This window comes from Coloeus monedula (assembly GCF_965178545.1).
Source record: "Coloeus monedula genome assembly, chromosome: Z".
Classification (NCBI taxonomy): Eukaryota; Metazoa; Chordata; class Aves; order Passeriformes; family Corvidae; genus Coloeus; species Coloeus monedula.
This window is the reverse complement of record NC_138822.1, coordinates 55419750-55446674: the sequence shown is the minus strand read 5'-3', so window position 1 is coordinate 55446674 and position 26925 is coordinate 55419750. Positions and strand designations below refer to the sequence as shown.

General features: G+C 49.9%; 2 protein-coding genes across 2 annotated transcripts; both read left to right on the top strand.

Annotated features, from left to right (window-relative positions):
- Nucleotides 1-935: 935 nt before the first annotated feature.
- Nucleotides 936-3230, top strand: SPINK4 (serine peptidase inhibitor Kazal type 4; the record flags this gene model as incomplete). Its single annotated transcript, XM_082301863.1, has 4 exons — nucleotides 936-999; nucleotides 2005-2039; nucleotides 2353-2465; nucleotides 3176-3230. 4 exons carry the CDS (start codon nucleotides 936-938, stop codon nucleotides 3228-3230), a joined length of 267 nt encoding a protein of 88 aa, XP_082157989.1.
- Nucleotides 3231-10395: 7165 nt separating this feature from the next.
- On the top strand, nucleotides 10396-15247 carry HEMGN (hemogen). The gene is made up of 4 exons (XM_082300981.1): nucleotides 10396-10533; nucleotides 12858-12951; nucleotides 13292-13563; nucleotides 14725-15247. The coding sequence occupies exons 1-4, from the start codon at nucleotides 10452-10454 to the stop codon at nucleotides 14832-14834; spliced, it is 558 nt and encodes a 185-aa protein (XP_082157107.1). The 5' UTR covers nucleotides 10396-10451; the 3' UTR covers nucleotides 14835-15247.
- Nucleotides 15248-26925: the final 11678 nt, after the last annotated feature.

Genomic DNA, 26925 nt, shown 5'->3' with positions numbered 1-26925 from the left:
TGCAGGCCGTGGTGCAGCCCATGGTGAAGCAGCTGTGCCCCTGCAGCCCATGGGTCCATGGAGGATGTAGAGATCCACCCACAGCCCATGGGGGAGGTGCCCATGCCGGGCAGGTGGATGCCTGGAGGAGGCTGTGATCCAGTGGGAGACCTGGTGGAGAGAGAGGGCCCTGTTTCCAGGCGGGAGCAGCCTGTCCTTGGAGGACTGCACTCCATGGAAGAATGACCCACATCACAGCAGTCTTGGGAGGACTCCTGTTCATGAGATTGGAACCATGCTGGAGAAGTTCACAGAGAACTGTCTCAAGTGGGAAGGGACCCCACGGTCTCACAGGGGAAGGACTTCTCTCCTGAGCAGCAGAAGAAGATCTCAGGTGATGAACTGACCAAACCCCCATGCTCTGTCTCCCTGTGCTGTTGGTCAGAAGGAGGGAGGGGTTGGGGAAAAAGGTGTTTTTAAGAGTTTACTTCTCAGTATCCTCTTCTGATTTTGTTAGTAATAAACTCACTTTGTACCTCTAAGGTGAGCCTCTTTTGCTCTTGGAGTGTTTTCTCCCGGTCCTTATCTCAACTCATGAACCCTTTGTTAATTCTATCTCTCCTCTGCCCAGCTGTGGCAGGGGAGGGTGAGTGAACAACTTCCATGGATGCCTGGTGTTTGGCCAGTGACAAACCATGACGCCTGACTACAGTGCAAGGGATTGTAAAGCAGCCTCCAGTGCTGCCACCGGAAGCTGACAAGTGGAAAGCTTCAGGAGAAAGCTTATCTTATGCCTGAGAGTGCCTAAGTGATCCCTTTGGGTGTATGGTCCAGCTGCTCCCAGCACAGATCAAAACACTGCTTTTCCCAGTGTTCTTGAGATAAGGCTGTGCCCTCCCCTATAAAGGCAGGCACAAGCAGAGCAAGGTGCATGAGCAAGTCTGCCTGAACTGACCATGCCTGCGAGGGAGCTGCTGCTGCTGCTGCTGGCGGCAGTGGTGACTCTCATTGCTGCCGGAGGTAAATCTGCTCTGCTGCTGGAAGCTGGATCATCGGTTGTGGGTTGGGAATGACAGAGGGGCAGTGGAAGGAGGGAAATGCATGATAGGGCAGAAAGACCCAGAAATTCTGGTTTGGAGAGGAGGTGAGGTGAGGGCAAACAAACAGTGGCAGCATGGTGAGGAAGAAGGACTGGAGCAAACACATCGTGCCCTCCTTATTAGCAGTTTCTGGCAAAGGTTACAGGCTAGTTCATCAAATATATTGCACTTGGGAGAGTTCTGGGGTCGGGGAAAGTCCACAATGTGAAGAGGAACCAGGCCCTGGGAGGACAGCATGTACACTGCTGTGGCAGCTGCTGTAGTTCCTGCCTCCATGAAAACTGGCAAGTCTTTGCAAGAACACTATGTGCTCAGCACATATTTATGTAGGAAGCACCTGTTTGTAGGCACTGGAAAGCCATGGCTACCTACATGCAGGTAGTGGTGGTTCTGCAGCTGCCTGTGTGTGAGCCTTTGTGCTCCCAGGACGTTTGTGCACTGCACAGGTGGGCTGTGAACTGTTGCTACTGCTCTGCTTGCCTGAGAAAAAGGAGCCTGCCAAATGCTGCTCTGCCTAGAGGTGGCAGGTGTCCAGCTGTGCAATATCACCAAGCCTCATCCTTCTGAGGATACCCCATGACTCATACTGCATTCCATGGTTTCCCATTTCCTGAGATGCGTTGGATGCTCTGGGGAGCTTCTGACCCAGAGACTGGGAGAGAGGGTTGTTGGGAGAGGGTTTAGGGGGTGGGAACAGCCATTCACAGCTTTGTCCCAGCCAGCTCAGCTGTGGATGGAAGCTGTGTACTGTGCTGCTGGCAGGGAGGGTGGGAGTGGCATGCAGCAGCAAACCAATCCCCCCTCATGAAACCCACAGAGCTGATTCAGTCCTGAGTGCACTCTGGATGTGATCCTCTGCCAATATCTCGTGCTTCTGCCATCAGGCACAGGTGTGCCACACTCATGGGTCTCTGCTCTGTTTCAGGGGCAGAGATAAATGAAGGGAGTGGCCTGAGAAGGGTAAGAGGTTTCTGGTTTTCCTTGCTCATGGCTTGATATGGGTATGCCTGGTGTGCCTGGGAGAAAGACTGTTCCCAGCAATCATCCCCAGCCTCCTGGGAACTGGTGGTCCAGCACCAAAGACACACCAAAGCCCAGGCCATGAATCCCACTGAGGGATTCAGCAGCTCCCGCTCCTCTATGGGCATGCCTCGCTCCATCTGAGACAGAGGGAACCAGGTTGCCAGTGGCACTTGCTCCTGCCTGAGTGTTCTGGGGAGATGAGATGGGTGCTGCTGGGACTGAAATGCATGCTGTGGTTTCTCCTTTCCAGCCGGTGTGTGAAGACCTGGTTCACCTGCAGGCCTGCCCCCTCCTGTACTTGCCCATTTGCGGGAGCGATGGGAATACCTATGCCAATGAATGCCAGCTCTGTGTGGAAAAAATGTAAGCTTATGCCCTCGGCAGAGACCTCCTGGGTCTAATTTTGGCTGTCTGAAACTGGGTACCTGTGAAGTACAGTCATTCAGGCTCCCCAGAGCCTGGGAAAAGCCATGAGCAGGCTGCACTTGCATGGCAAATAACACAAACCATATGCTGGGCTGCAGCAGGGGAGGGATGACCAGCTTGTCAAGTGAAGCTGCAAGGAAGTGCAGAGGAGCTGCACCCAGCCAGTCTGAGGAAGGGAATGCCTGGGGGTATCCAGCAGCAGCCTGCAGTTGCAGATGGGATGAAGCCACAGTCTTCTTGGTGTGGGCAATACAACATGGGGCAACAGCCACATACAGCAGCCCCCAAGAGTGGAAATTTGACAGAGGCATCAGGTCAAAAGGGTGGTGCACCACAGAGGTGTAAGGGGGGTCTCCATTCTTGGAGGTGGTGGTTAGGGCTCAGATAGAGCCATGGCCACCATAACCTCACGGTAGGGACAGCCCTGCTGTGACCAGGTTGGGCTGCAGATGGACCACTGGTGCCACAGGCCCTGGGAGGGCACATCCATGAGCCAGGGTGTTACAGCCACCTCAGCTTTTTAGACAGGAAAATGAGCAGGTCAATTTTGTAATAGTCAGCTCCATTCCACTTGATGGAATGCAGCCAAAGTATGACTCACTGAGTTGTTTTTTTGATGTCTTACTCTTTTTCCTATATTATTCTAGGAAAACCAGGCAAGACATCCGGATTTTGAAACATGGGGAGTGTCAAGATACCTGAGTTTTCTGATAGTTTTCCTGAGCCTAGAAACAGGTGATTAATTCATCCTGTATGCTCTGTGCTGATTGGATACTTATGCTACCTATGGTGAATAATAAAATGACATGCATGATCTTGATTTCAACAGCACTTTTTTTTATGCATGGCTGGGGGAAAACAGCATAAGCCAGTTCCCATCAAGGGCTACTAAAACTGTGCAGTCAAAACAGTGATTTCAAATCCACATAACAAACAAGGGTGCTCTGCATAGAGTAATATCTCACCCACACTCCTGTGAGAAAGACCATGGGGGAGTAGTAAGAAACACACAAGTCCTGGTGAAGAAGATGCTGAATAAGCACAGCTTTTTTCTGTAGGAGGCAATTTAGTGAAGGGAAAGTAAAGTTTCTCTGGCATGGGAGAAGATGAGTCCCTGGCTCCCTAGTAAACTGCTTCACTGCTACCAGAGCAGATATAAATTGAAAATAATAACATCTGCATTTCCCATATTAGGTGTTATTCTACTTTTTATCTAAGGCCCTTTAATACAGCAATCAGCTCAGATAACACATGGGAGCATGGAAAGAGCGTGAGCAGAGATGGTGAACACAGGGGATACCAGATGTCTGCTCCAGCACCTGAGAAAAACCTTAAGCTGAAGAATTTTCAGGTTGCTCCTGGTGTCAGGGCCATCTTTGAGATTGTGGCAGGACTCAGTTCCGCCACGGTAACAATGTCAGTGTGCATCAGCAGTCTTTGGTGCTTCCTCTGCTCTTTCATCTCCCACATCTAGCACATGGACACAACTCACCTTTCACAAGGTATTTCACAAAATACCTGCAACAAGTCCATATGACTTGGGCATGCAAGGGCCCCCCTTTGCTCAGAGTGGCAGAGATCAGAGGGCACTGGCTGATGCAGGACTTGCCTCCGGAGTTCAGTTCAGTCTCACACCAGATCTTGCACTTGTATAGAATTACTGGCTGAGACTTCTGATCAGCTTTGAAGAATGCTTCAGGGTGAATTGAAACCTTCCAAGGATAGGTCTGTGCTCACCCTCAGGAGATCATGCTGCTCTGACCTGCTACTATATTAGTATCCTATACAGCTCTCATTTGCAGGCATCTGAGTAGGAGTCCAGGGTCCATCATGAGGTCAAGTGAGGTCCCTGAAGTCAGTGACCATCCTTGGAGACTGAGAGATGTGCCAGTATCATGACTATTGTGCTTGGTCATCTGGAATTTACCCTCTTACCCAGTTCTGCACCTTGCTGGAGCCACCAGGTGGGACACCCATAGCACCACAATACACAACAAAGCCACTGCTGACAGATTTAATGCTGCAGCTGGAAATAGTATTGAGGAGCATAAAACAGCTGTGCTCAGTCAGATGGATTGCATGCACTATTTTCTGTCCCAGAGGCAGCTGCTGTCATCAAAAGCTTTATTCTCCTTAGAGAGTTGTCTCCCAGGCTGAAAAGTCCTAGCCTGACTAGTTGCTCAGAGTTGTCCAGAGCTTTGATTTTCCCTGTTTTCCTTTCCTGGACCCTTTCCACTTCTGCAGAGGAGGGGACACCTGTCCACAGCTGCTGCTATTACACCACCTGCTCATTTGTCCCAGGGCTCTGCAAGCCTGTTTGCCCCCTTCCAGTTCCCAGACAGCATGGAAGAGGTGGTCTGGCTGTGTGCTACTCTCTGTGTTGCCAGTTCTTCTCTGCAGACCTTGTTGTCTCCCCTGCCACATCACAGGGAAGGGCTTTGGTAGGGTTATGAACCCCAAAACATATCCACGGTGAACAACACAAATGTATTGCTCACTTCTGTCCTGAGGTTTTCTGGTCCTGCTGTTGCCAACTCAGCCACAAGCAGGATTTATTTGGGCAGCTCTATCCCAGTTTTCTGCCACGGGTGAGGGGAAGGTTATGCCCAGCTTAGCACAGTGCATAACTGGGGAGAATGCACCCCAGTGCATTCTCCCCTGGAGTGGGCAAGTGTCACCAGCATCTCCTCCCCACGCCAGGGCTCGAGCTGCACCAGCAGAGTGGCTGCAGCCCAAGAGAGTGTGTGCCCTGAGAAGCACAACTATTCATGTGCAGAGGCTAGGAAAAAACAACACAGATGATCCAGAAGCTCTTCGGAAGAGGGAAACCACATACCTCCAGCACAAAGTGGAGTGTTTATTCAGAAACTGCAGAACTAAAGCACAGATTAATAGGCCAGACCTGCATGGTCAGAGCATGGGCAGCCACAGGACAGGGTCGGTGTTGACTCTACACACAGCAAGTTCAGAGATGCTCATCCTCCCTAGGGACTTGTGGATTTGGCTGTTTATTTCACATGGCTCAAAAGCAAGCGGCAGACCAAGGGAAGGGTGAAGGCAGTGACTGAACACCACCACAGACCTCAGGGCCTGTGCAAGAGCAGCCAGGTGCAGAGAGCCTGACTGAAGCCCAGCAGATCCGTGTCTGGCAAGGTCAGGTGAGACTCAGGAAGCAGCTGGTGGACAGCAAGATGCCTCCAATGCCCTGATCTGTGCCAGAGAGTACGCACATGAATTTGCACTTTTTCATATGCTTTTCCTGTTCAATTTATCCATCTGTTTCTCATCTTTTCATGCTTCAGTCAAGGCGGGGAAAGAAAAGGATTATCTGCTTTCACAGGCACCATAGTTTGTCACACAGAGCAATGAGTAGTCCTGCTACCAGAGCAGTGTGTTGCAACCAGGGAAGTTTCCTCAAGTCAATGGAAGGACAAGCCTGGAAGTTGCTTCTCTGTCACTGCCATGTGAGACAAGACTGGAAGAGGTGCCCTGACACCCTGTAAGAGTGGCAGCAGCGTAGCTCCCCCAGCTGCCCATGCTGAGCAGGGCTGCATCCATGACTGCAGGGAGGGATATGTAAGTCTCTGGATATTGCTTTGCAGTAGCCTTGCCAGATAGGAGGAACACATACCCTTGAGGCTCCCTTTGACTTACACAGAGATCCAAAGCCTGGTGTTGTGTCTACAATGAAAGCAGTCCCACCAATGAGAGGATCCAGCCCTAGGAGTGTTTGTCCCTTGAACAAAACTTTCCCAGGATATTTCTGTGTTAAAGCGTGTGGGGGCATGGTGAGATGTACCCAAGGTTGGTGATGTTCCCCTACCAAGCAGTTCCAGTGGCATTTGAGGAGTATGTGAAACTGGAGATGCTCAGGTTCCTGAACACTCAGCTGACACTTTCCAGGGCCTCACCTAGGAAACTGGATGCATCAGTGAAAATGGCCCAGGGCTAGCTGAACTGAAATGTGGAGAGAAAGGGGAGGGAAGCAGCACTTGGCACACTGTAAAGTGTCCAGCTACAACAGTTCACGTAGCCAAGACTGGCCAGGAAGTTTAACCTACTTGCACAAATTCCTCTGCAGCAAAGGGGGTGCAGCTTTGGCCACATCTGCAGGGGAGCTCTGCTTGAAGAAGAGTTTGCTGCATTGCTGGTGCTTGTGGGACACAGTGTTCCTGGCACTGGGGGCGAGACTCTGACTCTCAGTCCCTCTGCTTCAGAGCATAGACTACTTGAAAGTAGGTGGTGGGGCCTGTAATTTCCATGTTGCTAACCATTACCAAAGTTTTCCTGGGGGATACTGAAATCACTTCCTTGGTATTTAAAGTAATTTACACTCAAAAGACAAGTGTCTTACAGATATTTCCTTCCCGAGAGATGCAAGTGGAAGCTCTGTAAGATTTTAAAGTCCATCTATTCCATTAAACACCTCTAAAGAACCTGGGGGGCACAGTGACTTTCTTTTACAAATGCTCCCTTCAAGGTTGAAGACAGGAAATGGAGAAACATTCACAGTACCAGCTCTGCAGTGTCTTATGGCAATGTTTTGCTGAGTCAAGAGTCACTTATCAGCCGTCACCAGGCTTTGGGGTGACTGAGTAGATGGTAGGTGTGAGAAGCTGAGTTAGCCACAGCCTGAACATGCCCCCAGTTCCTGTGGAGCAACACACAGGAAACACACAGGGATTTCCACCCTTTTTTCCATGTTTCATACCGCCTGCAAGCAGCCCAGAATATAGAATCATAGAATCATTTAGGTTGGAAAAGGCCTTAAGACCATGAAATCCATCCATTAACTGCCATGTCCAACAGGAAACCATGTCCCTGAGCACCATGTCATCTTTTAAATACCTGCAGGAAGAGTGACTCCACCACTGCCCTGGGCAGCCTGACATCCAACCTAAACCTACCACAGAGCAATTTGAGGTCATTTCCTCTTGTTCTATTGCTTGTTACTTGGGAGAAGAGATGGACCCCCACCATCTACAGTCTACTATCAGGCAGCTATGGAGAACAATAAGGTGTCCCCTCAGGTTCCTTTTCTTCAAGCTAAACACCCTCAGCTCCCTCAGTCACTCCTCATAGGACTTGTTTTCTAGACCCTTTGCCAGCTTCTTTGTTCTTCTTTGAACACGCTCTAAGCACCTCAGTTTCTCCACCTGGGATGGGGCAACCCTGAATGTGTGTATAGACTGGGGAATGAGAGGCTGGAGAGCAGCACCACAGGAAGGAAGCTGGGGGTCCTGGTCAGTGGCAAGTTGAACATGAGCCAGCAGTGCCCTGGCAGCCAGGAGGGCCACCTGTGTCCTGGGGTGCATCAGGCACAGCATCACCAGCCAGGCAAGGGAGGGGATTGTCCTGCTCTGCACTGGGGCGGCCTCACCTCGAGTGCTGGGGGCAGTTCTGGGTGCCACAATATAAAAAAGACATTGAGCTCTTAGAGAGTGTCCAAATGGGGGCAATGAAGATGGTGAAGGGCCTTGAGGGGAAGCCATATGAGGAGTGGCTGAGGTCACTTGGTCTGTTCAGCCTGGAGAGGAGGAGACTGAGGGGAGACCTCATTGCAGTTACAACTTCCTTGTGAGGAGCAGGAGCAGACACTGATCTCTTCTCTGTGTTGACAGTGACAGAACTTGAGGAAACAGCATGAAGCTGAGTCAGGGGAGGTTTAGATTGGATATCAGGAAAAGGTTTTTCACCTGGAGGGTGTTTGGGCACTGGAACAGGCTCCCCAGGGAAGTGGTCACAGCACCAAGTATGTCAGAGCTCAAGAAGAATTTGGACAATGCTCTCAGGCACATGGTGTGATTTTGTGGTGTTCTGTGCAGGGACAGGAGTTGTACTCAATGATCCTGCTGTGTCCTTTCCAGCTCAGCATATTATGTGGTTTTGTGATAATTTGTGATAATGTGGTTTTTGCAATGAGGGACACAAAAACAAAAACAATGTTCAAGGTCTGATATGTTTTTCCCCCTCCACAAGCAATGCCTTTTCACAGGAAAGTATCCTGCCAGGACACAGTTTTCAGATGTCTGCATGACCAGGGTGTCTCTAGGGCTGTGCAGAATCACACAGTGCTGGAACATGGACACCCCCACCAGCTTGGGACACCTTGCCTTCATTTGTGACTGAGATACAAGAAACTATTCTGTGAATGACTTGGTAGCCACACATCTCTTTATGCCATCCATGCTCCTGGTCCACCCTCCCTTATCAGACCTTCCCATATCTGCTCTGCTGCCACCACCCTGTTGCTTCTTTTGGGGCTGTTAGCCCTACCCCACCTCTCTGGAGGTACCATGTAATCTGCAGTGGACACAGGGCAGGAGTCCTAGAGCAAAGTGGTAACTCAGGGGGTAAGAAGAGTGGCAGCAGAGATGACCAGGGACCTCCAAGGTTACCTCTTAAGAAATCCACATGCACGAAGTTTCAAGCTTTGGACCTTCCAGGGACCTAGAGAGAGATCCTGCTGAGAGCAAAGGATGTACACTAAAAATAAAAAAGACTGGCAAAGATTGGAGGCAGCCAGATCTGCTCATTCCTGAGGAGCTGCTGTGCCTCAGGGCAGGTCCTCAGACTGCTCAGGGAGGGGGGATCATCCCTGCCATGAAAGGCAATCAGGTCCTGGAGGACCTGGGGGTAGACACATTGTCAAGTTCTTCTACCAACCTTTGAACCACTTTTGAATTCATGGGGGGCAGGGAGGGAAGGGATTAGGGGCACTAGCACCTCACCAGTGCATAAGCAGTTGAGTGTCTCATGGAGAAAAGTGCTGGTAGCAGCTGAGTGCACTAGAAACTGGCTGAAGAGATGTCTGCGGTCCATCAGAGCTGTTATACACAACATAAGCTTGAGCTTTTCTGTGCTATTCTGGCATAAGAAACTATGAAGGCAGTTTTCAGGAGAGGCCAAGGTTACTCCCTCATCCCATATGCACTGATCTAGGGCCCTGGCCATTCCCACAGAGCAAGGAACAGGCTCTCGGCATCAAAGCCATTGTACCAAGCAGCAGCTTCCCCTTTGCAGCAACACCAGCCCCACAGATGGTCCTGCGGAGGCTGCATGAGTCTGCAGGCTGGGCAGGGCTGGAGCTGCAAGGGGCCATCAGCAGCTAGGAACAGCCACTAAAGGAAGTCATCCTATGGCAGCAACCAGAATGGCTGGGTCTTCCCACTGGTTTTACTGGGGCTGCCCATTGCCAGCCTGCTGCACAAGTGAAGTGCTTTGTTCATAGTCCTGATCCACCAGGGACTGGACCAAAGAATCATTGGGAAGTCCTCAACATGCACAGATAGGCTGGCATGGATTTATTATTCTGTCAGGATCCCAGGAAAGTGGTGCAGCTCTTGGACAGGTAACATGACTTTGGCAGTCTCCGTCCTTAGAGTTTTCCAAAGAATATGACAACACAGCAGCCAGTCCTGCCATGAGGGGAGCTGGAGGATGGCCCTTCCCACCAGCACTGCTAGGATCCTATGCAAACACCTTCAGGCAGCATATGTCCCATTTCAGACCTCTCAGAGGGTCCTTAAAGACTAACAACACGTCCCTGCATCTCACTCTGGAAAGCAGCAGTGAGGCAGTGCTGAATCCTGCCCTGCCATGCAGCTTCTGTCCACTGCAAAGGAGAGATTTTGAGTCACAGTTTAGCAGCTGTGAGTGTAAATTTCCTATCTGAAGTGGAATTATTTACAGTATAAAAGCAGTAACATGTTTTTCAATCCACACAGTAGATCCTGGACAGAGACTCGTACACCTTTGCACTCTGATAAGGAGAATATTATTACCCTCCTAGTGGCCTGGCCAGATAAGAGGTTTGGGGCGGGCAGTCTGCATTTTTTTCAAGCTCTCATTATGCTGCACCAGTATCTTCAGATGCTGTTTCCAGGGAACTAAGCTGCTTTCTAATTAAAACTGCAAAGAGCAATGGAGAGTTTAGGCAAAGACCATGCTTCTTCGGACTCTTCCCTGCCACCCTCTGCAGCCTGTGAGGAGTATGCTGTGCCAGGTAATGATGAGAACATTCCTAACTTGAGTTTTCGGAGAGAGGAGAGAATGATTTTTTTTACCAGTGTTTCTTAAAAAGAAATTAATAACTACTAGTTTATATTTGGGGGTGGAGGATGCACATTTAACTGCGAATACATCTGTCTTTTTACATGTTATACTTCAGATCACAAAGGCAGAAGCACATATAAAGGTTTTTCAACTAAAGTCCTTCAGAGAGCATCAGTAGATTGTCTGCAGACTGGCAGTACTGTCTCATTGTTTTTATAATTTAAAATTTTTCTTTTCATTTCTGTTTCTTCGTGTCCTCTAGTAAATATTTTTTCATCAGGATGCATATGTTTTACTGTGATCTTTCCTGTTTAGTGCTGGCAGGTGACAGACAGCTTTGGAGCTGTTGTGGGAGTGCTTTCTCAGACCAGTTAGAAGCAAATGAGGGGTGTTTTCTTAGAATGGACTGGGAAGGAGACTGATTGCAAGCAGCTAAAATTGCTCTTACAGCTCACAAGACATTTTGAAAGGAAAACAAAATTACCTTGGCTGCAGACAGGATGTGCAAGGGGTAATGTACTTCAGTAGCTGAACTGAAGCCCTGGGCAGATCCTGCTACTGCAACTTGTAACCTCATCTTCCCAGGGAGTTTACTGCCTTTTTCTATGTGGATGGCAGAGTCATCTCCTGCTGGCTGAGCCTTACTGTCTCTGTTACTGTTTCATGTCAGGGAACAACCTCCCATTTGTCCTGGAGTTATTCTCAACTTCCCTGGACAGGGTCCTGGGCAGTCTGATGTAATTTTAAAGTTGACTCTCCTTTGATGAGGACATTGGAACATAGACCAACACAAATGCTTTTCCAAGCTAAATTTCTGTAACATTATTATTAATTATCACAAGTGTTTTGTGCAAAAGTCTACTTTGGGTAGAGACTGGCTCCTGCTGTCAGTTTTGCATTGTCTTGTCCTGGACTACAGTTTTTCTTGCACTTAATAAACACCTGGGATAAAAGAGCTATAATCCCAGCTCAGCCTCAGAAGTTTTTCTCACCTTGACACTTCTCCCATCTGATCAAGGGTACAACAAAATGACAATTTTTCACTGATTTCACTACTTTAGTGTAAGCTGAGGCTTTCTGTGAAAGGAGCTGGATCTGATTACATGTGGAAGGAGCAGATCATAGTTTTGCTTTTCCATTGTGTGGGTTTTGTTGAAACTATGAAAATCAGATCTTTTGTGATCTCTTCAGTGTACATTTGGGAAGAATTCCCTCTCCCTCAAGGCCTCAGGGCAATAGTGTTGCTCCTGAACAATACCCTTTGTCTCTCAGGATTGGGTCTCATGCTGCTTGATTTGAGAAATTTTTTATTATCACAGCTTAGAGTCTAAGCTAGAAATCATCAGGGATTGCTGTCTTTTAGGACAAAGACATAGAGAAGTGAAGTTCAGATCATTTGCCAGGCTGGTCTTTGCCTGAGGAAGGCATTTGTGGCCCTTTGCAACCAGTGAAATGGGCTCTGCTTAACCTGGCCAAGGAAGGCATGTCAGAGGGTGACTGGGATCTGGGGAGTGCTCCTCTCTGCTGGTGGCTGTAGGCAACCTGCACATCCTGGCCAAATAATAAAGCCAGCGTTGGAGCTTTCTCACATCACTTAGTCTTTCTTCAGCCCTGCCATGGTCTTCCTCACAGCTTCAGACCAGCTTGAGGCTGTTTTTGTGGTGTTTGGGACCAATCTTCTCATCCCCAGAAGTGTGTATGAGCCCTGTCTTGGTCTCTGGTTGGATCACCATCCCCCCACTAAGTCTCAGCCTAATGCACATGAGCAACTTGGTAGGGTAAGGCTGTGCCCTCTGGCTCATTCTTGTCCCGACAGAGCTGTTCCTTTTGTTGAAGGACTGTCTGTTCTACAGGTCAAGGCTTTCTCCTTGGTTGCTAGATAAACATCTTAATTTTAGCAGTGGCCAGTTCCAGCTATCTGGGAAAAGGGGTAGCAATGGAGCAAACATGAAGAATTGTCTTGCAGGCTGTACTGATGTCTGACCAAAGGCATCAGGTCGGAGTAGGTTGGACATGGGTCCCCCCAGGGAACAGCAAGTGGAAGTGTGGAGTAATTGTCAGGCTAGGAGCCTGGGAGTGTTGGGTGCTGTGTCATCAAATCCTACCCACTGAGGCTTCACTGGAAGTACAGCCCTCAAGTAATTTCATATCAAGACCCTCTTTGTGACAAAAAAATCCCATGGCCTCTTGCATCAGTGCTCTAGCATCAGGCAGGGAGGGATCAGATTGTCCCTTGACCAGAATGTCATGTTAGCACTCGCTTTATCCTTGTAGATGTCATCATAACCCGTCGCTTGAGAGACCGGGAGTTGCTCAGGAAAAGAAAGGCGGAAGCCCTGGAGAAGGATTCAGCTCAGTGGGTTCTGAGGTAAAGCTTGCTTTTTCTGTCAAATTGCTTTTGTGATGCACTTAACCTGAGCCCAAGCATGGCCCAGCCCCTCCGTCTTTCACCCAAGGACAGAGCCATGAGTCTTCAGTGGGAAAGGTGACCTGCAGCCAGTAGCTGCTCAAGGTCTATGCAGGCACTGGGGGGCAGAGATGGATGGGGAGGGGGCAGCAAGCAAATTTCAACCATAGTGTGGAGCTGAGGGCTTGTTGCCCAAGCTCCTGCCCACGGGTGCAGCGGACCCAGCAAAGCAGCCTTAGGGCAGAAGGGAAAGTCCTTTGTCCCATTCCCAAGTAATCATCCCTGTGAAATCCCCTGGCAGAGATTATAAGAGCAAACAGCAAAGGAGAGCCAGGAGAGCCAAAAGAGGACGGGGCCGTCAGACAGTGGTCAAGGCTGTCCTGGAGTCAGAGCCAGCAGTGGACGCCCAGCCTGACACACAGGAGAAGGCTGAGCCAGTGCCCTCTGAGCCGGCACTGCCTGAACCAGTGTATCAACAGCAGCCACCTATGCTGACCATCCCGAACATGGTCAGTGGGATGCAAGCAGTGGCAATGGATGGGGAGCTGCCATCCAGGAGCTTGGACCCTGCTGGTGAGTTGCCACAGAGCTGCTGGCCCCGTGGTGGCTCGGGGGGCAGTGCCATGCTGCCTCTCGAGGACTGTCAGCCAAGGGTGCCCACCTCATCAACAATGATCCCACAGCATCTCCCTGGCATGGGCCCCTACCCCACAAAACCTGGGTAGCTGAGAAAGGGTGGGGGGATGGTGGGACTGTGGGGACAGACAGCCCTCTCCAAGTCAAGGGGAGTGATAACAAGTCCACTATTATCAGTACAGTCACTGGGATGGGGTTGTGGACCTGGTCCTTAATAACTCCTTGTCCTAAGAACACTTCTGTGGCTCTGCCAAGAGCCATATTAGTGCAGAGGGATAGCTCTGTTAAGATCTCATCTCTGTGGAGAGATGTGGTTTTTTGAGGTCAGAGCTGGCTGGGGAGCCAAAGTCCAGACATGCTGTGTCCACAGTCCATCCAGTTTCAGGACTGACACTGGGTTGGTGGGAGAGCAAAATGGGCGCTGGGGCAAGGGGTGGTGTCTGCAGGGAACCACACCTTCAAAACCTGCCAGGACTGAGGCATGGAGGGCACTAAGCTGATCTGAATGGCAGGCTGGTGTCTGGGCTCAGAAAATCCATTTACAGCTACTGCAGCAGGAGTTGCTCCCAGATCTGGCATGGGAAGAGTAGAGCACATTCACTTTAGCAGTCAGTGGGTCAAACATGCAGGTTCCTTCAAAACCAGGAAACCTTGGGATCTGCTTCAGTGGAGGTAAGAGACCTCTGATGCTCAACTACTGCATTTCCAGCAATGTCTGTGCAGTGGGGAAGAAAAGACCTGTTGCTGCAAGACACGTGGTGCCCTCATGCCATGGAAAACAGCCATTCTGTGTCCTGGGCTCTGGGGCTGACTGGGGCACATCACACCAGTCCAGCTTCCAGCCCTGAAGTCTTGAAATGGCCAACCACCAGGATTGTGGTTATTGCCTCTGGCTTTAAACCCAGCAGTGCTTTGCCTTCTCCAACTCCCCTCCACAGCTGGGACTGCTCTTGAAAAGCAGGAAATCCACTCAGGGCTACCTAACAGCTTCTCCAGGCAATTGCAGGAGACTGGCCACGGGGGCTTTAACATGGGACAGAGGGGTAATGCATGAGAGCCCCCCAGTATGAAATGATCTGTCTCTTACATGCCTTATAGGTGAAGAGGATGTGCTGAAACCAGCAGATGCAGATATACTAGAAGAGTTGAATACTCCTCTGGAAAATGACCACCAGGATAACGAATTCAACATACATGTTCTGTATTAACTTTCTGATTGATTGGGGATATTTTTTTTATTTTGACTCCTGCCTCAAAAACTTGATAAGAATGGCACAGTGATTTTGAGCAGCTGCTTTCTTGGGAGTCATAAAGCCTATACCCTCCTGTCACTCTGCTTTTCTATGCTTCTTCCAGGTTCCAACGCCCCTAAGGCGTTGCCTGTGGCTTATGAGCCACCTGCTCTCTTTGCAAACAGGCTGTTTTATTTGGGTCCATGGAAGACTTCAGGGTGCTCTGCCACACTACAGTTCAAGAGTACAGTCCAGCATCCATCTGCTGGACTAAAAGTAATTTCTTAGTTGTATAAATGTGAGTGGCATTGTAAAGCTGACACCCACTGTGACTTTCAGCTGGCTGTAGCAGTCCAGCTTGGGCTTTTTACTGCACCCTATAAGCTCCAACACCCTTTGCACTATTATTTTTAGTCTGAAAGTTTTTCTCACAGCCTGTTTTCCTTTGCAATAAACATCTTGCTTTCCTAAAGCTGGAAATATCTTTTGTTTTTAGTTTCTGGGCAGCTTCCCTCTGACCTTGTAAGACAAACAAAAGATGGTTGAAAACAACTGAGTGCATTGGGCTGAAACTTGGCTGAATTATACACTTTTGTCAGGAAAATGCCATTTGGGGCAAAGACAGGAGACACTGTGCACTGCCAATGTGTTCCTGGCTCCCCAGTCTTCACACAGGATTTCTCCCAAAGCCAGGAGGTAATGGAGCACCCTGTCTCTGTCTCTCCACATTTTAGACCTTGTGGTCCTTGTTCCTGTGCATAGCAAGGGAAGTGGCTCTCTTACACTCCTGTAATATCCTGACACAGAGAATCCTTCTCCTCTTGAGGAGGAATGGAGGTCATATTGTCATTATCTGACTTCCCAAGCGCCTGTCTCCCAGAGCACAAGGCTGGCTGGGCCCTGAGGGCACCCTTAATTTGGGGGACTTTTTTTGGCTCTGGACATGTTTCTGCTGCTGTCCCAGAGCCCTCCAGGCTCTGTGTGACATCTAACCGGTGACACCAGTAAGAGTCTCTCCAGTGACAGAATGGACACCCTTGACATCCCACCCCTGCTTTGGTCCCAGGGATGTCACATGAGGGGCAAGTGCTTGCCAGCTCTTTCAGCTCACGCTGAAATCCTGGGGTGACCTCTACAGATAACACTGTCAGAATCTCTAAAGCACCTGGTGGGTGTCAAAGCAGAAAGCATTCAGCAGCAGCACACCAAAGCAAATGCAGCCCATTCCCCATGGGCAGCTCCTGGAGGGATGGGGTTCCCTACACAGGGATCCTGACACTGTTTTGGTCTCCACAGACGGATCAGTTAACACAAGGTTTTGCTCTCCCCTTGAGTCACTGATACCGGCAGCAGTTGAACAAGATCTCTCAGCTTCTGCCATGAACCACCCAAACCTCACCCATTGCCCCAAAAATCTAAGGTGCAACACAAGGGCCTCGTGGAAGCCCTGCAGCATGGAAGGAGCCTCTATCGGGGCGGTTTGCTCCTAGACCAAGGCACTGGGGAAAGGCAGCTGGGGCTGCACTGGCCTGAAGTGGAACCAGAGGCTGGTGGTCATGTTATGGTTGAGCACCATCACAACAGGTGTGCAGGGGCCTGCCTGCAGGTGTGGTGCCCACACCATGTCGCAGAAAGGCTGGGCTGTGGCTGCTGCCAGCCGGGCCAGGAGACCCTTCCACCTGGTGGAGCCCCACATGTGCCATAGCAGAGACCAGCAAGAGCCAGCGGCCCTTCCCAGCTCTCCAATCCTCTGTAGTGCTGACCGGGAGGGGGAATCAGCCATGCTGCCCACTCCACATCTGCAGACATTTACACTCACCTGGCTTCCAGAGTCCTTTAGATTTTGGGGAGAAGAAACTTCTGGGGGGGCTTTAGACTGATCTTACAGCTCACATCAGTCAAGGAGGGCACAAAACAACCACTTTCCACCTTGTCCAGTGTGAACTGGAACTATAGGAGGTGGTGAGGGCTCGGCAGAGTGAGGTGTCCACAAACATGCGGTAACACTCACTCTTGAAACACACATGGGGAGCAGTGCTAATCCTTGCACTAAAAGGGCTGGAGGGGCTCCCTGCAGGCAGAGATGTGCAGGAACCAGAGCAAGCACCTCTGTCCATCTCTGTGGAAATGCCTTTGGTGGCTAGGAAGTCCTGGAGACATCCCAGGTACTGCAAACCCTCTCTTAAAGCTGCTCTTACTCTAAGTGTCTTCTTTGCCGGACAGTAAGGAAGGTATGTCTGCAAACAAATCTTATTGCAAAGTAAACAAGGGAAAGATAAAGCCCTCCTAAGCAACACTTTAACTCACCATGCACTGCTTCCTTCTCTGTTGAGAGGACAGATAACAGAGCTCTTGCTTATACAGATGGGGTTCAGGTGTGAAGCTGGATGTATGGTGGTCCACGTGTATCCCTGAGGTAGCTGCCTGAATGGAGCTGGGGACAGGCCGGCAAGGGCAGCTGTATCTAGGATAGGGAGGCTGCTGTTTTGCAGGTGCAACAAATCACCTTCTCCCTCTCTTCTCTCCTTCCTGAGCCCAAGACAGATGTCTTTACCCAGGGCTCGACAGAGAGTCCAATAAAGTAAATTTTCACCCTCTGGGATGACAACCATGGTCTGAGTCTGACATGAAGGGGAAGTCAGAGACCTTTAACTGACTGCAGCCTTCTTACCGGCAAAGAGCAGGATACAGGTATAGGGAAACAGCTTCTGAGCTATGGGGCCAGCACAGGGAGCCAGGTAAGTGCCTGACACAGTGATCCTTGCTGTGCTGTGAGGTGATAGGGCTGCCTGAGGCTCCTCCAGGATGCTCTGACCTGCTCCCTGAGGCATGCAGACCTAGGCATTTTGTGGTACACAATGGACACAACCATTGTGGTTGTCTCCTCACTGGTGGGATTCAGTGGGATATTGGTTAATGTCAACTGGGCTGGACTGAACACGTTCCTGTGAACTTTTCTCAGGGCCTCGGGTCCTGTCCCCCCATTCTGCAGAGCACGGGAAGCCATCCTGAGGGCTGACAGCCATGACAGGACAGCTAAGGAGAGGAAACCTAACATCATATCCTGGAGAACCAGACTCTCTGCGGTCCATGCCAATTACCTTTCAATATTCTTTCAGGAAACATGCTTCCAGCTCTATGGGAGAAGGGAAGGTGTTTGGTTTGTGCACCCTGGCTTCCCACTTCTCAAATTACTATTATACAGGGTCCCCCACATTTGCTGAAAGTCAGGGGTGATCTATGGCAGGCTGTTGCTCATGGGTGATGTTTTGAACCAGAAAGATCTTCCTGTCCTTAGCAGAAGTGGTGGTAGCTAAGCCTCAGCAGAAAGAAGTGCGCAGGCAACTTAGAGCCAGAGGCCACTGCAGGTCAGTGAAAGCCATTCCACCCCATAAGTGCCCGGTCTTGCAGAGATAAGAAAAATTTACTGATTAATTTACTAATATTGACTTTAAGCAGTAAATCCTGGAGATGGCAAATACCCACTCCCTCTTTGGCCACCACTTCCTGCTCAGAGCTTGTTAGCTCTGCTCCTTCCCATCCTGTGTTCACCACTTAAATAAATACCTCTGTAATGCTGCCAGGGCTGCCACAGACTGGAGCTGCGTGTCCAGCTGGGCTCATCAGTGCTCCACTACCTGGCTTGACTCTCCTGTTTCACCAGAAATCATACAACTGTAGAAAAAGCTAAGAGAGGAGAGATTTCCGGAGATCTTGAATCCATCCCCTGCTCAGAGCATGGCTAAGTCTCACCAGACTGCTTTGGGCGTTCTCCAATCAAGTGTTCACCTTCTGCAAGACGTGAGATTGTCCCTCTCTTGTTCCCATCCAAGGGCTGCCCCACTTTTAAGGAAAGAATGTTTTTCCTTTATGTCCCACCAGTCTTTCCCTCAGCACAGCTTTAGTTCCTTGCCTCTTTCTCTTGTCTTGGTGCACTTCAGAGAAGACCCCAGCCCCATCTTCTCTGTAACCCTCTTTCAGACTGCAAGTTAGACTCCTTGCTCACCTACTCTCCCTGAGAACAGCCCTGATTCCTTCAGCCTGTCCTATGCACCAGCTCCCTGCCTTGATATCTCAGCTGAGCTCCAATATAAGAATGACTTTCTTGCTCTGGGTTACCCTAACTGGATCCAGTATTCCTGGTGTGGGCTCACATAAGGCAGGGGGAATGGCCACCGGCTGAAATTCAGTCCATCCAGATGGGCTTGGGGTGTTGAGCATGAACTGTGCCTGTGTCTCCCTCGGGCAGCCTGAGGTTTTCACTGACAGGACCCAGAAAATACAAAGAAACCAGGATAGAGCTTGTGTGGTAAACAGCGTGATCTGAGCTTTGCAGCCTTAATAACGACGCTTTTATCAACTCTCTCCTCTACAGACCCTGGGAACTCAAGAAAGCACTAAATCGGAGCTTGGGTGCAGTATTCATCACATGCCCCTGGACAGGGCTGCTTGCTTGTCCGAACTCGGATCGCGGGCTGAAGGCGCAACTCTCGTGTGCGCCTTTGGAGCTCGGCGCTGCGCCCGGGGACAGGAGGAGCCTCCGTCCGCAGGGACCCGCTCCGGCCAGCGCGGCCGGCAGTGCTCCCTAGCGGCAGCACCCAATAGCTCGGGTTGGAAAGGACCTGAAAAGATCCTCTCTTTCTTCCCTAGACCGCATTGTTCAGAGACCCGTCCAGCCTGGCTTTGAACACTTCCAGGGATGGGGCATCCAAAGCTTCTGTACGCAACCTGTGCCTGTGCCTCACCACCCTCACAGGAATTTCTTCCAAATACCTGATCTAAATCTACCTTCCTTCACTCTGAAGTCATTGCCCCTTCATCCTAGCACATGGCTCTTGTCAAAAGTCCCTCTCCAGTTTCCCTGTAGGCCTCCTTTAGGTAGTGAAAGGTTGCTATGAGGTCTCCCCAGCCGCCTAAGGTCTTCCTGGATTTGAGTTCCTGTTGTGGCAGAGAGTACTATCTTATATTCACTGAAGTTGGAAGGCATGAAACCATTTTCCCTGGTTGCTTCAAGAGGGCATTTCTTTTGCCTTTTCTCTAGAAGGGAAGGATGGAGAAAACCTCCATGAAAACAAAAGAGAAAAGAAATTATCCAAGAAGGAAAAGGTTTTTTTTCTTAAAAACAAATGTTTCTTGCATAAAGGTCAAAGCCCTGAATCATCCTCTGCTTCCTCCTTGAAAAAGCCACCAACATCAACAATAATACCCAGGCACAGCCTCTCACACCATGACAGGGTGGCACTTGTCACTTAGGCATTTATTCTGTGTGGCTTGAATTGTCTGTAACTCCAAGGTCCAAATCTATTGCAGTGGTCAGTCACTCATTGCTGCAGAAATGCAAGCCCACGTTTACTCAAGTAAAGGCAATTTTAGAGGAAACAAGGAGAGAAAAAAAACAACAAAAAAAAAAACCCAAACCACCAAAACTATTTGGGACCCACTGAAAAAGAATACACGTACAGAAATAAACTCAAGCGTACCCAAAGACAGAGAAGGAAAAAAATCAACACCATCAGTATAATGTGCCTCCTCAAGAAGAGAAGGAAACCTCCTCTGCCTGTTGAAGACATCACGATGCTGATACCCTGTAAGTCTTCCTCCCCCACTATTCTTGCAGCCATAAATCTGAGGACACATGAAGGGTGGCCAGGGAAGCCAGTATTTAATTGGCCAGTTCTAGGGCCAGCACTCCAGTGAGCCTGATGACAGGCTATGTGCTAAAATGTATGGCTGTAGAAGTGATATGAGGCCTAGGACATAGTTTGTTAACCTCAGGAGGGGACAGCCTGGATTCATGAGCACCTTTTCCCAAATGGAAGAGGTCAACATGAGATGCAGATGGTCTCCTTGCAAGGGCTAGCCACAGGGATCATTGACTCAGAGTGGTTCATGCATCAAGCAGGCTGTGTCTCAGTGATCAGACAAAGAACTCTGGTGCTGGCACTGAACAAAAAGGGTTAGAAGCTGTTCCTTAATCAATTAGGATCTCTTTGTATAGTTCACATCCAGAAAATAGCTTGCAAATTCTTAAATGGCTAGTGAATCTTAGCTTCCTGGCATCAGAGAAGAGATAGCAGTGAGTTCAGTAAGCTCCTCTGAGCCAGCCCACAGCAATTATTCCTGCTTCCTCCATGGCCATTTTCAGCCAGACATAGGGCCCTGAGTATACAATGGCCCTGTGGACTTCCTATCATCAGAAGAGGCTAGGATGCAGCCTCTTTTCCTCTTAGCCCAAGCAGTGTGGCCAGGGTACTTCACATTGGTCAGCTGCACCCTGTGTTCAAACGCTGCAGAAGCGGTGAGAGTTCAGTCTGGCAGCCCTGAGTTGGGCCTCCCTCCCCCAAGTCTGCCCACATAAAGAGGGTTGGATGAGTGCACCACACCCAAAAGTAACTCCCAAAAATAACACCAGCTTCCAGGTATAGCAGATGCCACCATCTCCCTCCTTGACTTCTTGACCTTGGACATGGAGAAGACATAAATTCCAATTGGACTGAGTTAAGAAATCAGCTCTGCTGTCTAGAGAAGGCTTCCAACGAATCAGGGCTTCAGGATTACACCAAGACAAGTGTGTAAAGCTGTTCTTTGTGCTAACACTCGCCACTGTACTCTCATACACTAGACTCTGTAAAGTCAGACCCCCCATCAGCCTTCCTGTGCTCACGTTAGTTCACATCCAGGTGCTGCATGACTGGGATGCCCTCTCTGATCACTGGCACTGCTGCTCTAGGTAACAGATACAGCTAAAGCCCAGCTCCAGCTACATAGACTGCTCTCCAATTACAACTCACAAAGCTCTGGACTCCTTCCAAGTTACTCCCTCCTGGCCAAATGGCAGCTGCCTCCCCCACCTACTCTTTCTCATAGATTTGATCCACTTCTTGTCGCTTTCAAAGGCAGATAAATCATACTTGGGAGTCCCAAAGCTATCGAAGAAGACTTTCCTATCTGCTCTTTGGTAACTTGGCAGATTAAACTACCTGTTCCCATCTCATTTATAGCCCTCCAGGCAGCTTGAGCTGTTGACAGGGCAGCAGCTGCAGAATTCACTATCCCTCAAACAGGCTCAGGAAGCCAGTCACCACCCTCTCAGCAGGAGAAGGGGCAACATCTGCCATCATCTTACCCACGTGCAAGCCAGCTCATCATCCTGAGGTGTGGAGTTGCCCCTGAAGGCCTGTTACACCCCCCACTAGCTATGGTTATTGCTTGATGAATTGTTCCCACAGATGTTGCTGTTGCATAAGGTGAACAGAGTGTCGGCCTGCGGCTGCGGGAACTCCATCTCTGCAGCCAAAAAACTAACTGGCCTGGGGTGTAGAAGGCAAGACCAAGCATTTCTGGTGCTGCTGCCACAGGACAGGCAACATAATGTTTGCAGTGATAACACCTCCTCTTGCTGGCCCAGCTCCATTTTGCAGCAGACAGGGAGTAATTCATGCCAAACACGGTCCCCTTGCCCATCCTTGAGCTTCTGTTCCTCTCATAGGTAGTAGCCTTCCCTACCTGTCCCTTTTCCTACCAGAGACACGTGGCTGGGATGGAGCTTCGTGCAGTGATGTCTGGGGCACGCATGGCCTGTCAGGAGACCCTCAGAGCAGACTGGTGACTCAAGGGGTTGCAGAAGTTTGATACGCCACCTCTGGCCTGGCCTTGCTGACCCATCCCTCCTCCTTCCCTCTGATGTCTTTAGCAACCCAGGAGACCAAAAAAAGCCAAGGTAAGACAGACAGGGTGAAAAGCAATGAGCAGCACATGTCATGCTTCTTGCTCTGTATCTCTCCCAGTCTCAGGAGTACAGGGAAGGCTTGAAAGGATGAACTCAGAGACACTTCATTATAAACAAGACAAAGATTTATTTCCATTTCAAGTGAAGTAGAAGAGTAAAAACAAAAAAAATCTCCAATACAGAATATAATATTCTCCTAGGCTGTCCAGTCCACTTCTTTCTCAAAGTCTGCTTAGGGCCTGATTATACCAGAACTCAGGCAGAACAGGAACTGAGAGGCTCCATCCTTTGAGGAATGAGCACTTTCAAGGCCCCTCTCTCTTCTCATCAGTGCTTACAGTTAAAAGAGTTTCCTACAGGTTTACGATCCAGATTTATTGGACTCTTCTCATAGAAATCAAAAGAGTAGTTTGAAACTTAGACTAACTTTGCTAAAAGGAAGGCTCTCAGGTATTTACAATAAAACTTACAGAAATCAAATGTTTTTTCTTATTCTTGGTGGTGCCTGAGAATTACAAGCAACGTGCCAGCCAAAAATACATTGAGATCCAAATGTTTAACATATCCCCATGGCACAAACGTACATTGAGATCCAATTGTCTAACATATCCCCTTGGCATATCCCCATATCCTCACAGAGAGACCCAACCCCATGGCTCCCCAAGGACACAACAAGTGTATCTTCCTCTGTCAGCGGTCAGGCAGTCCCATGTCACACGTGGGCAGCACATCTCACCACCATAAGGCACAGCCTAGACAGAGCCACCCATGCTCAGCACACCCTTGGCATCTGAGCCTACACGACAGCTCAGAGAGGTTGGAACAGCCAAAACCACAGCAGTGCTGGTGGGAAGGGATCACCGGAATCTTCAGGCCTGCTGCAAGCAGGAGGTTGGAGCACTGCCAGTACTAGCAAAGGGCAGGTATAGCTTTGTCTGGTTTTGCCTCAAAAACCTCGAAATGCAGACCTCACACAGACCTAGAGTCCCTTGAATGGTCACAGTAGCTCTTCACAGTTCTGCCCAGAGTTTCCAGCTCTTTGTGACGGAAGTTTAAGTGGTTTTTGACCATATCTCACATTCTTGATGCAGCAAGCTCATCACTGTACCTGCTGCAAAAAAATTAACTTCTAGATATGCCCAGTTTCTCTAGTTTGTAGGTATAAAAGCTCTGGAGAGAAACAAGAACAAGCATCTAGACCTTCTCTGCAAACAACATACAACTGAACCTACCCAATCTGTGCATTCTGAGTCACCAAGATCTATCAGATGTGTCCTCCAGACATTAAGTTTTGTTCCCTGAACTGCCTACAGATGCTATCAGAAGCATCTTCCACAAAACCTCTATCATCACTAGTGACCTTTTTTTAGACTGAACCCTAGACTAGCACGAGGGCTGAAGGAGAGAACAAAACCAGAGGAACAAGGGCCAGAAGACATCTAGGCTCTTCACTCTCATGACCAGTGCCAAGATTCGTGGAGGCATGAAGGGACGTTTAGGCTGGGTATCACCCCAGAGGATAGCTGAGCACTGGAAAAGGCTCCCCAGGGAGCAAGCACCAAGCCTGACAGAGTTCAAGAAGCATTTGGACAATACTCTCAGGCACGTGGTGTGATTCTTGGGGTGTTCTGTGCAGGGACAGGAGCTGGGCTTGATGATCCTGATGACTCTCTTCCAACTCAGCATATTCTATGATTCAGTGAAAATTATCTGGTCCACACTGACAACTGCTTCCACAGGAAGGAAAGAAAGCATTAAAAGGTAGGACAGCTCTTCTCCCAGCTACCCCCAAATGAGCAAGAGGCTGGCATGGCTTGCTGTCAAAGTGACACAGTCCAGTCCTTGCAGGCAAGGAAAGCAGAGCCAGCAGCTATCAAAAATACTAACAGCTGGCACAGCTAGGTGTACAGATCCTCTTCCAGATGGTGAAAGAAGATTTGGGAGAGGTTTTAGCACAGCTGCTGAGGAGATCTGCCCCTGGCTCAGCCAGCCAGGCTGCAGACAGAACTCTGCTCTCTCCAGGATGGTAGCAGCTTCTGGATGTGCTGGGACCAGGAAGAACAAGGAAGATACAACACAACTCTTCCGAAAGGATAGGAAAGGAGAAATCTGACTGACCTCAGCACACCGAAGAGCTGAGTGGTGCTTACACTTGCTGTCTGTGCCCGCCCCCCGCTGGTGGCAGTGCAGCCTCCCGAGCTCTGTATGGACAGCAGCTTCCTGCGGTGCCACGGACAGGTCTACACGGACATGGGGCAGTGCTCTCAGGCCAGTCTCAGCCTCCCGGCCCAAGAGGTGGCTCACCACACGCCATCCCCGTGCACTCTGAACCCTTGAATCCAAAACTCATCTCTGACTTCACAGCCCAGGGGAAGGCAGACATACAACTTCTCCTGCCCAGCTGCTGCAGATGGCTTTACTCTTCTCCACACCTAGCTGTGCTGTGAGAACACTGAGAACACCCAACCACCTTTCTGCTCCACTCCATCTCCTCTCTCATGCCCCACCTGGATATGTGGACCATAGCACCCAGAGAAAGCAAGGAAGCTGCCTCTACACAAATTTCATCCTGCTGAGGACCTCATCTGAAAAATAATCTGTGGAGCAGAAGGTACTGGTGTCTTCATGGGATCAAAAACTCTTTGCAGCAAAGCACAGCATTAGGACAAGAGACAGTAGACATGAAATGAGGGTAGAGAAGTGCTAAATGGAAGGTACAAGGAGAAACTCCTCCCCCACGAGGACAGCCAGGTTGCCCAAAGAGACTGTGCCATCTCCATTCTTGGAGGTGATGAAGACTCAACTACATAGGGCTGAGCCTGCTGGTCTGAGTCATAGCTGACCCTGATTTGGGTACCAGATTGGAAGAGAAACTTCCCAAGATCTTTTCCAACCTGAGTTATACTATGATCTACACCCTTCTCCGGTGAGAGAGACTCTGGTCTATGTGCACCCTGTCTGTTCTTCCAAAGCTCCTGTTGAGGCTCTGGCTGCACTTTCTCACTCCCTCTTCCCATACAAGGCTCGACGACACTGCAGGATCTTCTCACCAACCTCCTCCTGGCCCTGGATACACAGGTTCCCCACCTCCACGTGAAAAAGGAGCTGTATAAGAAGACCTGGGAGCAGGGCTATGTCAGTTCCCTCTACATCTACAGCCCCAAGCAGAGCCCTGGGTACCCACTACTGCTCCAGGCCCTTTCCAGGGTGGTGGGATCTGCTGGGAGGGGTATGTCTGAGTTTCAAGCCTTTGCCTCTCACAGACATTCCTATTAGTTGTTCCCTCTCCATATCTTTCTCTAGTCTCTTTTCCACCCTAGGAAAGCTTGAAAGTGGAGCAACTGAAGATGAAAAGGCACCATGTGCCTCCTGTGTTCCAGAAAATAAAGTTTTCCCCTATATAAGCCAATTTTTCTAGGCTACAGACGGAGCTGAGCTGACCTCAGGATCAAAGTAATTTAGGCTGTACCTCCACAGACCTCAGGATCAGGTCTCCACTCAAAACAGGTCCAAATTCAACATTGGCTACAACTTCAGAGGCAGATCAGGCTCCGTCCAATCAAGTTGGAAAGACCTCCAAGGGCAGAGGTCCCACAGCCTCCCTGTGTCCCTCTTCCAGGGGCTGGGCATGCTCATGGTAGAAGTTTTTGTAGTTCCAATCCCACCATGGTTCCCACCCCTGCAGCACAGAGTACAACACTGGAAGGATGTGACTTGATGCGTTTTCCTGCAGCCCTGGCATCCAAACCTTCTCCAGCCTTGGTCACACTGCTGGTGTGAAGCCTGGGGCTACAGCAATAGCCATCAGGGACATGCCACCACATTAGTGCCATGCAATCTGCTTTTGCAGCTTTGCCTGCATGAGGCCAGGGAATGCTTCCTCCTGCCTCCCTCCTTCACCTCACCAACAAACTTTTAATTCTCTAAAAAAAAAAAAATCAACAGCAGAGAGACATTTAAACGTGAAATCTTCCTGGGTAGACCAGAAGGGGCCCAGTTGGGTGTACCGGGAAGGTGGGAGCCTGGCAGGAAGCTTTGAGCACCTGCCCCAGGAAAGGCTGCAGAAGAGGAATAGACGGTTTGCCCCATCCAGGCACTTGGGAGTCCCCAGGACTTTTTTGCCGAGAGCAGACAGGGCTGGGTAGGACACCCCAGGTCCCCAGGGCTGACTGCGACACTGCTTGCCAGGAAGCCCGGGCAGATGGGAGAATGCGGAGGTGCAGCCCAAGGTTCTTCAGCATCTTCCCGGGCGGCCCCGGGAACAGCGGTGCCGGGCGACCCCCACAGTCCGCCCTCTCCCGGGCTCCGGTCCGCGCTGTCGGGCCTCTCCGGGATGGG

Bases quoted from the DNA above. Each gene is read 5' to 3' on its own strand.
- HEMGN (XM_082300981.1), top strand. From the start codon at position 10,452: ATGGAGAGTTTAGGCAAAGACCATGCTTCTTCGGACTCTTCCCTGCCA. The intron at 10,534-12,857 runs GTAATGATGAGA...TTATCCTTGTAG, and splicing joins TGAGGAGTATGCTGTGCCAG to ATGTCATCATAACCCGTCGC. The intron at 13,564-14,724 runs GTGAGTTGCCAC...CATGCCTTATAG, and splicing joins CAGGAGCTTGGACCCTGCTG to GTGAAGAGGATGTGCTGAAA.